Below are 14813 nucleotides of genomic sequence, written 5' to 3'. Positions count from 1 at the left end.
TCAATTGATAATATCCTGAATTTGTTTTTTCAAATTTCATTTTTTTCATCATAATCTTCTATCGCAATCCCTCATGCATAGTGACAAAGTTGGTGTTTTTCGCCAAGATAAAGAGCTTCGAAAAAAATCAACAAAAATTTGATAAAATCAAAAAAATATTAGAAAATTTTCAAAATATATTTTTTAATATAAAAAGAATCGTGATAATCTGACTACCCCACATGACAAACTCAATCAACTATCTTGATGTGACAAGTTTGAGAACAATTTTTTTCATCATAATCTTCTATCGCAATCCCTCATGCATAGTGACAAAGTTGGTGTTTTTCGCCAAGATAAAGAGCTTCGAAAAAAATCAACAAAAATTTGATAAAATCAAAAAAAAATTGGAAAATTTTTAAAATATATTTTTTAATATAAAAAGAATCGTGATAATCTGACTACCCCACATGGCAAACTCAATCAACTATCTTGATGTGACAAGTTTGAGAACTGTAGATCTACGCTCCTCAGGATACAAGGTTGCACTTCCCCATAAAAAAAGTATATCTCAAGAGAACCAAGTATTTCGAAGAGCGTAGATTTATGGTTTTCAAACTTGTCATGTCAGGTAGTCGATTGAGTATTCCATGTGGGATACTTAGATTATCATGACTCATAAAAATTTAAAAAATAATGCATTTCATATATTTAATGATAAAATAATACTTAAAATATTAAAAAGCAAAAATAATATGCGATTATTTCAAAAAGTTATCTACTAAATCATGATAAATTAGTCCATGGTACATAGAATTAGATTATATAAAAATCAATTATTTACAATATATTAAAAATATTTTGAACAAGATAATTTTAGTTTCCATCTAATAGAGGAGGTGGGAAGAAAAATAGGTTACCTAGCAAGCAAATTCCCTTTGTATATTACTACTACTATTATTATTATTTTAAATAAAAATGGCCTTTCATGTTTTAATCAATATAAGAGATATTCTCGTGTTTTCAAATTGATGGCCCCCTTTTAGTATTTGAGACTGGTTTAAATGACATAAATGCTCTCATCTTCAACCTCAAACCAAAAATACCTTGATTTTCTCTTAAAGTAATCCACCTCAACCATTAATTTACGTTTGTTATAATCCTAAGATTTCATATTCTTCAATAACTTCACTAACAAGATAGAATTTGGGAAGAAAAATCAATGATTCCTACAAGATATTAAAAATAAAATATCAACTAAGAGCTTGAATAGATTAAAATTAGTTCACCCAAGAACAATATAATATTTTTGGATAGAAAAAACATAAGATTTTCTATAAGACATTGAATTTGAGAGAATAGATCCTTTGTGGTACTTATTTCCTTACGATTTCACGATTGAGAGAGAGAGAGAGTGTCATGTGGTGCAAATACCAAAATCACTTCATTGAGATATTAGAGTTCAATGACAATTCATTTTCAATCTTCTTGATCAGGCTTACAATTAAAGAATTTTCAATTTTTTCTTTTCAAACCATGATCAAAACATATTTGATGGGATATAATTTATTTTACAACATACTCTCACCATCATTTAAAAAGTACTACACTGGCAAATGAATACCACAGATGATCCACTCCCTGAATTTGATGGATTGAGCCACGTTTTCAGGTCTAGTATTTACTTTATAAATTACAGACTTTCTATCGCACATCAACATTTATTTAGAGCAACCAAAGATTCGTGATAAATTCTTGGGTGAATCTTTATTTTGTGTATTCTAAAAATGATAAAATTATAGTTTCAGTACATTATTCATTTTAATTCTCAAAACATACTTTTACATTGAATTCATCATTTTTACAATATACAAATTCGTTGATAAAAAATCAACGATGTTACCATGTCAACAATCTCACTGATAATTTATCAAACGAATTTGTTAATTATAAAAGTGACAAATTCACTGAAAATATTTGTTTTGGGATTAAAATGAACAGTGCACTGAAATCAGAATTTGTACATATGTTAGCACATGTTTTTGGAAAAGTCTCTTAAGTTCTTAGTTGGTATCTTACGAGTTGGGGTGCTCTAAGTAAAGGTTAATAACAGTGGCAGTTAAAAAACTCAAACTTTTATTACTGCGGAGGAGTCAGCCGTTATTTTCTGACCATCTGAGCTGGAATTTTTACAGAAAGACAAGAGAAAGAGTCTCTCTGTCTTTCATCATCAACATTTGTCAACTCTCTCTCTCTTCTTGACTCGAGACTTCAGGGAGATTTCTGGGTTTTTGTTAATTGTGTGTGTGAGAGAGAAAGAAATCTGAAATGGCGACGTTTGCAGGGACAACCCAGAAATGCAAAGCGTGCGAGAAGACTGTGTACTTAGTGGATCAACTCACTGCTGATAACAAGGTCTATCACAAGGCTTGCTTCCGCTGTCATCACTGCAAGGGTACTCTCAAGGTAATTCTTCTTTCTAAACCTGCTTTTTTTTTTTCCTCCTTTCTAGATTAGATCATCTCATCTGTGATGCTAAGTGGGTATCCTTCTGTTTCTTTGTTGGTTAATTAAAGAGAATTAACCCCACCCTCTGTCTTTTTTTCTTTAATTTCGATTTGGGTTTTTTTTTTGTTTGATCCTTGTTCCTCATATTATGTTTCTAGTTCTACCCCTGTTTTGAGGTTATAGACTTGATGGGTATTTGGGTTTTATTTCTAAAAAGTGTTTTTTTTTCTTCCCATTTCTCTTTAAAAAATGGATTTCTTTTTTGATGATGATGGAGATGATTCCAACATGGGTTTTCTTGATTTTGGAGCTCTTGGACTTTCTTTGGATTTTACACTGGATTAAGTCAAGGATAGATGATAGATTATGACATTTATAATCCTTACAATGATTCTTGTTTTGTTCTTCAATTAAATTTAGGTTTCTCTTATTTCTGAGATCTTTAATTTATTTTCTTTCTTACATGGATCATATTCAATTGGGTGCCATTAGATGTAGTTTCAATGCTTTATTGGGATTTGATACTCTATTTATAAACGTTGCTTCAGTTAGAGACTCGTTGGTGTGAATCTTGATATGGGATGGGGTCCCTTGGAAAATCATGCTGATTAACCATGTTATATTTGTGTTATTTCCATGGTTTTAAAACTCGTTTTCTTGTCCATGAACAAGACCGAGTTGTCTCGAATGGGTTTTCCATACGTTTGAGTCGTCTCGTTCAACAATGAGAAAAATGACCTATGGTTTTAAATCTCTTCTGATACGTTTGATTTGTCTATCTGTCTCGTTGGTGGATGATACTGAGACGTATCGGATGAGTCGTCTCGGTCTCGGACAAGATTTAAAACCATGGTTATTTCATTTTGGTTTCAATTTTATTTAAAACCACTGGAAAGAGTGGGGGAGGGGGGTGGGGGGAGTCAATTTAGAGCTAGAGACACCAAAATAATTTTTTTGAGAAGCTGAGTTGCAATTCATGTTTATCTATTATAAAGCCTTTCTCTTTGTTCAACATTTATTTTCATTGAACAATATTGAACAGTGTTTACATAATGCTGTCATCTTCTTTTAGCACCTTTTCACATTTGTTTTATTTTTGTTCTTTAATTTTTCACATTTTACAAACTCTTATTGGTCTTTTCAGCTAAGTAACTATTCCTCCTTTGAGGGTGTTCTATATTGCAAGCCTCACTTTGACCAACTGTTAAAGATGACGGGCAGCTTGGACAAAAGTTTTGAAAGTAGGTGACATTTAATTAATTACTTTCGACAATATTTAAATCCTTCAATATCATTTTTGTATTGTTTTGATCTTTGTTTTCCCCCCTTTTCTAGGTGCTCCTAAAGTAGTTAAGGTTCACAAATCTGTTGATCAGGTACTCCAATGCAACGTTTGATAATCCCTTTCTTTTATACATGAAAGTTATATTTGGAACTTAAGAGTTTCTTCTGATATTACATTTACCTATCTTTATAATATTTTTTCTAAGGTGTTTCTTGTTGTGTATTAAATTTTACAGGGCCATGCCAACAACAAAGTTTCGAGTATGTTTGCGGGAACTCAAGAAAAGTGTGTTGCTTGCAAGAAAACTGTGTACCCAATTGAGAAGGTTAAACCTGTCCTTCTTCTTCTTTTTTTTTTACTCCTTATCTGTTACTATGGACAATTTAAAGAGCAATGTATTTTTAGCTGATAAAATGTGCATAATTTAGTCTTTAAGATTATCAAAGCTTGGCTATTCTAAGTCTTTCCCCCCATAACTTTCATGTGTTAGGTTAGGCTAGAACCATAATGCAAATGTTTTTAAATGGATCTTTCTCTTTGATCTTCAATTTTCCTAGACTTTTCATTTTCATTCTTCCAATTTCCGATAACTTTAAAATGTTGTATCCAAGTTAATGTAAACTCTACGACATATACTTGAGTACTTTATCATCCACCCCATGATTTAATTCACATTTTTCAAAGTTGTCTGGCACATGTAAATATGTTGAATAGTGACTCTAGAATGTTTCAATTTATCTTTCTACCTATTCTTCTATATATTGAGAGTTGTACAGTCCAATAAGGCTGGTATGAAATATTTACTCACGGGTGGGGAAACTCATATATTCTAGTTCATGGTTTCTCTTAGCTATTTGGTTCATCTGGATGATAGATTGAGCTTCAACAGGTCCTAAGATGGGTCAAGGGCCATCCCTTATTAGAAGGGCCATTTTTTTCCATCAACAATGGTTCTCCAGAGACTACCGCTATCTGGATAAGCTTTTTTTTTTTTTTTTTTTTTTTTCTTTTTGGGTTTTTTTTAAAATACCAACTCTATAATATCACATTAGAACATTCCATGATCTTTTCTGCCAATATCAGTATTTAACAGTGGAATGCAAAGCTCCCATTGGAGTTTATGCACGATTGTTCGAGACATTGACTACTTGACTCTTACTGCCTTTTCAGATAGCGGTGGATGGCACCTCATACCATAGGGCTTGCTTCAAGTGCACCCATGGAGGTTGTGTGATCAGCCCATCTAACTACGTTGCCCATGAGCACAGACTCTACTGCAAGCACCATCACTCTCAGCTCTTCAAGGAGAAGGGGAACTTTAGCCAGCTCGACAAGCACGAACACTCTAAAGGGGTGACTGAGAACACAGTGTCCGAGTGAAGCATGGAATCTTCGTTTTCTTCTCTTGGAAAGGGTGGTTGGCATTTCCACCATTGCCATCTGAAGTGATGAGAGCTCAGGATCACATCTACATTGGGTTGATTAGTGTGAATTTGAGGCAAATGTGGAAGTATAAGGGTTTTATGGGACATGTTTAATGTTTTTTATAAGATTCAGTTTGTTGTTAATTGTTTGTGATGCTGAGATAATAATAGTAGAGATGGATTCTGACCTTGCAATAAACCTGATCATCAGCCAATGTTCAGTGTCGTCTTTGTTTTTTTAATTTATTTATTAAGTTTGGTAGTGTTTTGTTGTTATATTGTTTCTCATTCTCGTCTTTTTCTGAATCTTATTCCCTACTTAACCCACTATTATGGGGGTCTTTGGTTATTTATGTGGTTGAAAAGATTCATCATGTCGAAGCCTTATCCCAAAAAATTGGGTTCTGCTCTATACATTTAGTTCTATTAAATTTTGTCTAGAGAAAAACAGGTCTTCTGCGATTACATTTGTGTTCAAATCTGCTTTTATTATATGTGTATGTATGTTCAAATCTGCTTGATCAAATCATCTGCATTGGCTTTTTCTTAGTTCATTGTAATTGATTGAGCCTAGAAGACTGTTGATCCTACTGTCAAATTTTTATCATATTTTTGCATCTCTTTAATCGATTTTTTTTTTCTTCTCTCATCCATCTTTATCATTTTCAATTTATTAAGGGCCGTGATAATCTGACTACCCCACGTGGCAAACTCAATCAACTACCTGATGTGACTGGGAACCATAGATCTACTCTCCTTGGGATACACGGTTCCCTTGAGATACCATTTTATGGGGAAGTGCAGCCATGTTTCCCGAGGAGTGTAGATCTACGATTCCCAAATTTGCCATGCCAACGTAGTCAGTTGAGTTTGCCACGTGGGATAGTCAGATTATCACGATTCATTTATTAATGAGTCGTGACAATATGACTGCCCCTTTTGAGAAACGCCCCCTATGCCCCCCATCACAGAATTGTATATCATTTGCCTTAGGATACATAGAACCATAAATCATTTTCTTGTGTATCCCAAGGCATTTGATCTACGGTTCTGTGATGGGGGTGTTTGTCAGAGGGAAACGTCATATTATCAGAGTTCTTTATTAATATGTTGTTTCCCAATGAGGTATTTAGTTCAAATTAACATATCTTGACCTCTTTAGTAAATGAGAATTTCAAAATAAACAATCGTAAATGATAGAAGTATTTGAGGAAATGATGAAAATATTGAGAAATTAATCATTCAAGTAGAGAAAATTTTAAAATAAATGAAAAAAACAATTTTTTTATTATTTATGGATAAACCTGTTTTTAATGAGATTAATAACTTGATGATATTGAGAATTGAAATTAAATTTATGATGTGATAAGCCGTAAGGAAAAAAGGCCAAGTTTGATCCCTTTTTATTTATTTATTTAGAATATTACAATAATTTTGAACAATAAAAAATTGATGGTAACATATTATTCATAAAATAAAATAAAAAAGTTATGAAATGAATAAGAATCGTGATAATCTAATGTTTTTTTCTGTATGCTCTCCGACCTGATAATTCACAGAATCATAAATCTTTGTCCTTGTGTATCTTAAAACTAAAGATCTACAGTTCTATGAAGGGATCGTACAAAAATGAGTGTCATAGTATCACGATTAAATGAATAATGACTTAAATGATTTTTTTTTTCTTTTCTTTTGAGAAATAAACATAGGTAAATGAATTTTTTTTAGGGCACACGTTAAGGTGCATTAAATACACCTTGGGATTTGAATTTCTACTAAAAATACCTTCAAATTTTTTTTCTATTATCAAAACACCCTTAAATATTTATTTTCAGGGTGTATTTAATGCATTTTAACATGTGCCTACGGGGCTCATGTTAGCAAGACCTTGGGTGAATACGGAAGAAAGTTATAAAACTCTAATACGTGCCCTAGAATCATGTTTACACGTGTGCATTTGGTATATAGCGTAGAGTCAAGATTTCGAACGTTAATCTTTCGGTTTCCTGCTCTTAGTTTGCTCTGGAAGTCTTAAAAACCAGAAAAGAAATGGCGCCAAAAAAAGGAACGAAGAAGGAGATTTCTCTTTCTTCAGATCAACATGGAATGTTCGATGGGATGGTTGTTTTCTTAGTTGAAACTGGAGTTCAGGCTCGAAGATTACAGGTTTTTTTTTTAATCTTTAAATCTCTAAGCCCTTCGCGCCACTGCCGGTTTTGAGAGTTCTTATTGTTTCTCTAGCCTTTTATTTTATTTTATTTTTACAATCTTTAATCATGATTTTTAATCCATTGTTTCTATATTTTATCACTGTAATTGTTGTTGTAGAGACCCAAATTAAAGACCCAGATATCTGTTTCGACAAATTCTGAAACCATTGTTTCCATGTTCTCGTTCAGATTTCTCAGTTTTTTTTTTTTTTTTTTTTTGAGAACTCATTCCAATAAGGGTTCTATGGTTAAAAAAAAAAAAAAACAGCTTATAGGGTTTAAATTATAGAGCAAATTCGCATTAGTTGTGTATTATGAAGTTTTAGGAAAATGTCATTTTTACCTGATATGTTTCTTTCAACATTTAAGCTACATTAGCATTAAAATGTGTAAAAATGAAACAAATTTGCAGATCTGTTATGTATTTGCCCAATTTTTATGTGTTATAAAGTTGAGATTTTTATGGTCAAAACAAAAAATTTGATGAAGACCCCAAATTTTGTTCCCGTGGTTTAATGAGTTGAGAGTGTCTCCATTATGTTTGCTCTATTATTTCTTGCAGTAATAATCCATGCCCATGTTTTTTTGGCAATAATTCTCTAAACTTCTCTAAATTTGGCAAACTTTTACAAAAAAAACTCCAGCTTGAATTTAACTTCCTCAAATTAATTCAGTCTTTTAACTAAGCAAAGCTAAAGGGAAAATTAAAGTTCCTTGGCCGAGATGAGGATGTTGAAATGGATAAAGGGAAGAGTTAACCATGATAAAATCATAAATGAATGCTACAACATAGGAGGAGCCCCAAAAATAATAAAATAAGGGAGATTTGATTGAGTTGGTTTTGTCATGTGCAACATAAACTGATTACAACACTAATAAGAGGAAATGTGCATGTTAAAGGTTTTAAAAAGTGAGAGGAAGGTCAAAAGAAAGTACGAGGACACTTGAATTAACACGAGCATATAGCTTTAGATACAATTGAATGAAGTACATAATATGTTCATGCGATAATTGGTTGTGATTGGGCTTGGATGATGAAGGAGAAGTACTATCTTGATGTTAGGATGATTGTCCAAACTTTTTTTTTTTTTTTTTCTTTGTTGCTTTTTTGTTTAGAAGACATATTGTCTTGTGTTTTATTAATTCATACATAGTTTTCTATGTTTTTATCCCTAAGATTTGGAAACAAAAGTTGGTGCAAATGGGAGCAACCATTGAGGATTGCATTTCAAAGACAGTTACTCATATTTTCGCTATGAACTCAACGGTCCTTCTCCAACAAGTTGGTAGAGAACGCTTGATACGCTTCAAGGGAGTAAGTTCACGTTCTTTCTTCTGTAAGATTGTTTTTCCTTTTTTTTTTTCCTCTGGCTACATTTGGAGATTATACTCCCTCTGTTTGCCTCCTTTACTACCTACAGTACTTCAAAGTCAAATTTCCATGTTTAAAGGCCTAGAATCGATTTGAAGGAGCCATGGCAAGAATAGCTAGTGGTGTGAGGGCGAGGAGGTTTTGAAGTTGGTCAAAATTTATGCAAAAATAAAACTGCACTATTGAACTTCATATTAGCTTGATCCTTCTTCTATGAGATATTCTCTCATATATGGAACTAAGCTTCTTAACCCTTACGCACCAGGAAAATCTTACTTTTTCATCATATTAAATTGTCATTGTTCACTCTTCAAATTCTTCTTGCTTTTTGTCGCACTAGCTAAAAGTCATCCCAATTCATTTCTTTATTTTGTTCCTTTGGAGGTGAATTGACAAACCCTAATTGATTTTTTGTAGAATTTATTTCCAAAATATAATTATTGGGTTTTAGTAATCTGTTGAGAAGTCATATTTGAGGGATGACACTTGATTCCTATTTCAGAGGGTACTTCTTTACCAATGGTTGGAGGACAGCTTGCTTTCAGGAGAAAAGGTGTCTGAGGAATCGTACAATCTAAAAGTAGAGGAAGTGGTGAATGAATCCACCAACTCTTTGGAGGCTGTGAGATTTGGACCATCTATGGTCAGCCAATCTGTTGATAATGAAACACCACATAATAAGAAGGCCAGAATATATCCCAAGTCTGCAGAAGTGACATGTGCATTGAGTGGGGAGGATAAAAGAAGTAATGCTGGAGATGAGGCACACAATACTTACACTGATTCTACAGTTTCTTTCGACACCCACTATAAGTCTAGTCCAAATAATCCAAGTACTTCAAATAAGGATGTAAGATTGAACAAAACATTATCCATATTTGTATTTGAGGCTTTTGAGTGCCTTATTTCATTTTGTGTTGTTCAAACATAGCATCCACTTTGGCCTGAAGTGAAGGAGAGGGTTAACTTATTCCATTTTTCTACAATTGCTTTCTTTATTTTGTTACTCTATGCAGTTATCCTTTCCGTATAGTCCACCCGATTTAAACAAGAATATCACTGATATATTTGGGAAGCTTATCAACATATATAGAGGTAAAAGTGAAGTTTTATTGATTTGCTCTTCTACATTTCTTTTTTTTTCTTTGGGTACTTCTGCTTTTTTAGATCTGATATATGTGGTTATTTTTCCAACAACAGCTCTAGGAGATGATCGTAGGTCATTTAGCTATCAGAAGACTATTCCAGTAATTGAAAAGCTACATTTCAAAATTGAAAGCGTGGACCAGGTTAAACACCTTCCTACAATTGGAAAATCGATGCAGGATCATGTAAGTGAACATATGCTCATTCTAATTACAGTGTTTGAATTCTTTACTTTAATTAATTAACTCATAATCCTTAGTGAGGTGAGCATTACATCTGGTCTGTTTGTCATATATGGATCATTCTATGCTGTAAAATTTTGTGGTTTCTTTGTAGGTGTGATGTATTCTTTTTATTGGGAGCTTGAGTATTCTCCAAATTATGTACCATCAGGAAGAGTTTATTTATTCTCAGTTATCTATATTGACCCATCTTTTGTTTTTGTTAACCTGCATGGTTTGCTCCCACCAAAGTGTTGTGTATGAAAATTTCTCAATAATCTGAAAAGTATTTAAATTAGCTAGAAAGGGATAAGAAATTTAATTATAGAGGTTTATACGTGAATAAAATACAGAAACGATAATTCATAGGATCAGGTTTTGCTTAAGAGCAACCTCTGAAGATTAACAATGCCAATGCTGTTTGCTTGCAGATTCATGAAATAGTGACTACTGGGAAGCTATCAAAATTGGAGCACTTCGAGATGGATGAAAAGGTGTTCAACAGTTTCTTAGAAATTTTTTTTTCTCATCTGGAAATTTAAACTCTTGTTTTATTCTTACAATGAACATGTCACTTCATAATGAAAGAAGTATATTCACTTTTTTCCTGGTCATGTTCTTTATTTCTTAAGCCACTGTGCATGAATAGAGTGCAAAATCTTTATGTACAAATGTTTGTTACATTATGTGATATGTATTGAAGCATTCATGCTTTTTATCTTCAATATGAGCACCCAAAACTTATGGGATAAGGGTTTGATGATGATATGATCATGATGTTCAATATGAAGTTGTCTGCACAATCATCTTACTTTTCACGGGTTTTTCTGAAACTATGAAGGTATGGACTATTTCTCTATTTGGGGAAGTTTGGGGCATTGGTCCAGCCACTGCTCTGAAACTGTATGAGAAAGGTCACCGCACGCTAGATGATCTGAAAAATGATGATTCATTAACAAATGCACAAAGGATAGGGTTGAAATATTTTGAAGATATCAAGAAGAGGATTCCACGTCATGAGGTACATTTGCTGTTATTTTCAAACGAAAATTTATAGCTTTTACTTCGAGTTGATCATATTTATTTTGTACCTCTAACATTTTATGCATTTTATGGTTACATAGGCTCAAGATATGGAGCTTCTCTTACGGAAAGCGGGAAAAGATGTTTTGCCTGGGGTGAGCATGACCAACATTTTTCATTTATCTCAACTAGGATATTCAGTAAAGTGGAATTTCAATGTCATGGCTATTAAATTTTACCTCTATCAAATTTTATGTTGTTACAACTTCCGAATAATTTAACTCTTTCCCTCATGTTCATGACTCAACCTCAAAGGTTTTTCTCATGCGATGTGCATCTATAGTGTTCTGCTAATTCCATTTCCTAGTAAGAAGTAAGAACAATCACTCCCTAGTGCATCATATGGACTGGTCATATCCTTTTCTATTTTTTCTAATTTCTGATTTAATCGCAAAGTTCATAAAATTCATGACTTATTAAAAATAGTTGTGATTGAATTGGTGAAGGAAAAAAGTCACGGTTTTATCGTGACTTTTTCAATAAGTAGCCAAATTTGGTGACTATGGGCAATACTAGAGAACTAGAATTGAAACACTCCATTTACCTCTTTACTATAAAAATAATAAATAAAAAAAAGTGCAAGAAAATACATGGAGGAGTGCTCATTATTTTTTGATTCTAGTAGAACTGGTTTATGTTGTCTTTCCTCAATAAATATAATGTTCTTTCTGTTTTTATAGGTAGTTATTGTATGTGGAGGGTCATTCAGACGTGGCAAAGCTACTTGTGGGGACTTGGATATTATAATAACACATCCTGATGGAGTAAGGTGTAGATTCCATTTACATCATTTTACATTTCTTTTGTTATTTGTCTTTCTCTAAATACTAAATTTTAGTGCATGTAGATGCCTTCAAATTCAATATTGTTGGGATACCATCGGTATCTCAATGGTTTGGCAATACTAAATTGAATGACCTGGTTTGAGATTGGCTCTTCTCCAGCCATTTTTTCCTTCCGAAAACTTAACAATTAAATTACATCCAACTTATTCAAACTTACTTTTTCCAATTACTTTCAATAGTTTCTCCTTATTTATCTTTGTAGTCTTAGTGTCTCCTAAATTCTTAGAGCACTACAACCAACCGAAGAATTTCAAATTTAAATATTTAAACTCAATGACCTGCTGGATTGTAGATTGATTCCATGAGTGAACAGTAGAACGTGGGAGTCCTAACAAATATAGCTCTTGTTACCATATTCAATAACATGTAGTGAGGTCTGCATTCTATTTTTCACTATTTGTCTTGATTCCATCTGTTGTTTTAAATTGGAGAAGTTTCTCTATCCATTTTCTACTAGTTCTGTTTTTGGACATGGGTTCAGGAAGTCTGACCCATTCTTGCTCCATACTTCCAGTCATAAAGGTTTCCTCTCTCGTTATGTAAAGCATCTGAAGGATATCAAGTTTTTGAGAGAGGACTTGATATTTAGCACTCACAGCGAGGAGGATACTGATTCTGGGGTTGACACATACTTTGGTCTCTGCACATATCCTGGACGAGAGCATCGTCATCGCATAGATCTCAAGGTATATTGATGATTTCTATTGAGCTCTAATTCAGGTTTTACAGATTCCCATGTCTTCAAGATTCTAGAGACTATGAAACAATGTACGAAATATGTTTTAAATCTTCCTGGAACCAAGACTTCCTTGTTGAGTTGTTGTTTCATGTCACATTCTAGTTAGCCATCTTGAACGCTATGTAGAATTCAAGAATGAGAAAAGGAGTGGCCAAACCATATTTACTGAAATTTATAATATGTTGTTTTTTTAGGTATACCCAAGGAATATATATGCATTTGGACTAATAGCATGGACGGGAAATGATGTACTAAATCGGAGGTATGTACTTTTGCTTTATATCTTAGCCCATGTTTTTGTAAGGTTTGGATGCATCTTGAGATTTGAGAGTCGACTAGGTCTCGGCAATGGACAAATAATAAGGGAAGATTTGATGGAAGCATAGATTTTTGGTCCACATAATGACTACAAGCCCTAGGTCACCACAATTTGATGTCTGAATTGTTATAAAATTTGCAATTATTGTTGATCTTATGAACCTTGTAACGAAGTTTTATGAGAATTGATGTATTTCGACTGTCTTCTTTGGGTGCAGGTTGAGATTACTTGCGGAATCCAAAGGCTACCGACTTGATGATACAGGTCTATTTTTGGCTACTCAGAGTTCAGGCGGGAAACGGGTATCCAAAACTACAAAAAAAATTTCTTTTTTTTTTAGGGTTCCCTAATACTTTTTTCCCCTGCATTATGAGTGTATTTTTTCTAATTGCAGGGCGCAAGATCGAGTGCAAGTTTGAATTTTAAGACAGAGAAAGAGGTGTTTGATTTCTTGGGATTTCCTTATCTTGAACCACAGGAGAGGAATTTATGAGGTATAACTAGACTATGTTATATGTTTTTACAAAGACAAGTGTTAACTAACCAAGTTACTGTCTTTACTCTTTCAAAGAGTCCTTTTGTTTGTAGATGGCACTTTTATTTGTCATATTACCATTCAATCATCATCATCAGTATTATTATGGGAGTCGTGCTGGAGTGACAATGAAATTGACATTGTTTCACACATTTGTGTGCACAGAACCATAGATGCTTCTCACTCGTATCTCGAAGAAAAGTATCTATGGTTCAGTACACACATCCACATCAGCTGTGTAAAACAATGTCTATTTCAATGTTACTTCAACATTTTTCTTATTACGGTAAGCAAATAAATTGGATAATGCTAAAGTCATCTCAAGATTGTACCTCATATTGTACATCCTGGCATGAAAGTGTGTAGGAATCATAGATAGGTGGAAAAAGATTCAAAACTGCAACTCCTATGAATCTAGTGCCTTGATACCATGGTAACTAATCAATTACTCCAAAAGACCAATCTGATGGAGAAGAGGAGAACTATGAATATAAGATGGTCAGAGGGCTTAACTGGCTTAAGACACCCAAGAGTGGAGGAAAAATATACACTCAACTTCTAGGACTTCTTGTTGGGCACTGATGGAGGTAGTGCAACAAATAGAAAAAAAAATCTTTGGAAAAGTATACTCTGGGAAAAAGAATGCTCTTTTAGTAGAACAAAATCAATGCTCTTTTAGTAGAACAAAATCAAGGGTTACAAGCTAATAGAATCTAAGGTTGAAAATGACTGGTTTTGAATATGAAAAATGAAGGATTCAACATTGACTGGTTTTAAAGAGGTGGGGATGGGGTTTCAAAGGGGCAATGTCACTAGTTTGAAAATATAAGGCATCTCAAAATTCTCCAACACCACCACGTAAGGAGGGGGGGTGTTCTAAAATCCCATAAAATTTATCTTCCTAATTTTTGAAGACATGGTTTACAATAAGAATGTTGTTGAATATTAGAGATATCCATTTCTGTTGTTTGGATTGTTAAGAGAAGAACAGTGAGTTTTCCTTTGTTTCCAAAAGTGGAGAGATTGAATGAGAAACAGAAAGAATCCCTTTAAAAATATTTTATAATTCCAACTCTTGCCCCTTAGATCTTTGTTAAGACATTTTAAAATTTCAAAGTCCTAATTTCTCTCACGTCAATCCAAACAT

The 14813-nt window shown here is 33.3% G+C and overlaps 2 protein-coding genes across 3 annotated transcripts; both read left to right on the top strand.

Annotated features, from left to right (window-relative positions):
• Positions 1–2172: 2172 nt before the first annotated feature.
• Positions 2173–5472, top strand: LOC147398924 (LIM domain-containing protein WLIM1-like). The gene is made up of 5 exons (XM_086448297.1): positions 2173–2445; positions 3632–3728; positions 3823–3863; positions 4008–4097; positions 4943–5472. The coding sequence occupies exons 1-5, from the start codon at positions 2308–2310 to the stop codon at positions 5150–5152; spliced, it is 576 nt and encodes a 191-aa protein (XP_086304423.1). The 5' UTR covers positions 2173–2307; the 3' UTR covers positions 5153–5472.
• Positions 5473–7110: 1638 nt separating this feature from the next.
• POL{LAMBDA} (DNA polymerase lambda (POLL)) lies at positions 7111–13718 on the top strand. 2 transcript variants are annotated; one of them, XM_086448287.1, is made up of 13 exons: positions 7111–7362; positions 8584–8721; positions 9281–9628; positions 9795–9873; positions 9979–10109; positions 10577–10639; positions 10987–11166; positions 11270–11323; positions 11909–11997; positions 12588–12759; positions 13007–13074; positions 13349–13433; positions 13526–13718. In XM_086448287.1, the coding sequence occupies exons 1-13, from the start codon at positions 7246–7248 to the stop codon at positions 13622–13624; spliced, it is 1623 nt and encodes a 540-aa protein (XP_086304413.1). In that variant the 5' UTR covers positions 7111–7245; the 3' UTR covers positions 13625–13718. The 2 variants fall into 2 exon arrangements, with proteins under 2 accessions (XP_086304413.1, XP_086304414.1); XM_086448288.1 differs by having other exon boundaries at positions 7241–7362; positions 8561–8721.
• Positions 13719–14813: the final 1095 nt, after the last annotated feature.

This window comes from Akebia trifoliata, chromosome 7, assembly GCF_017979445.1.
Source record: "Akebia trifoliata isolate Shusen 1 chromosome 7, ASM1797944v1, whole genome shotgun sequence".
NCBI lineage: Eukaryota > Viridiplantae > Streptophyta > Magnoliopsida > Ranunculales > Lardizabalaceae > Akebia > Akebia trifoliata.
This window is presented reverse-complemented; position numbering and strand designations above follow the sequence as displayed.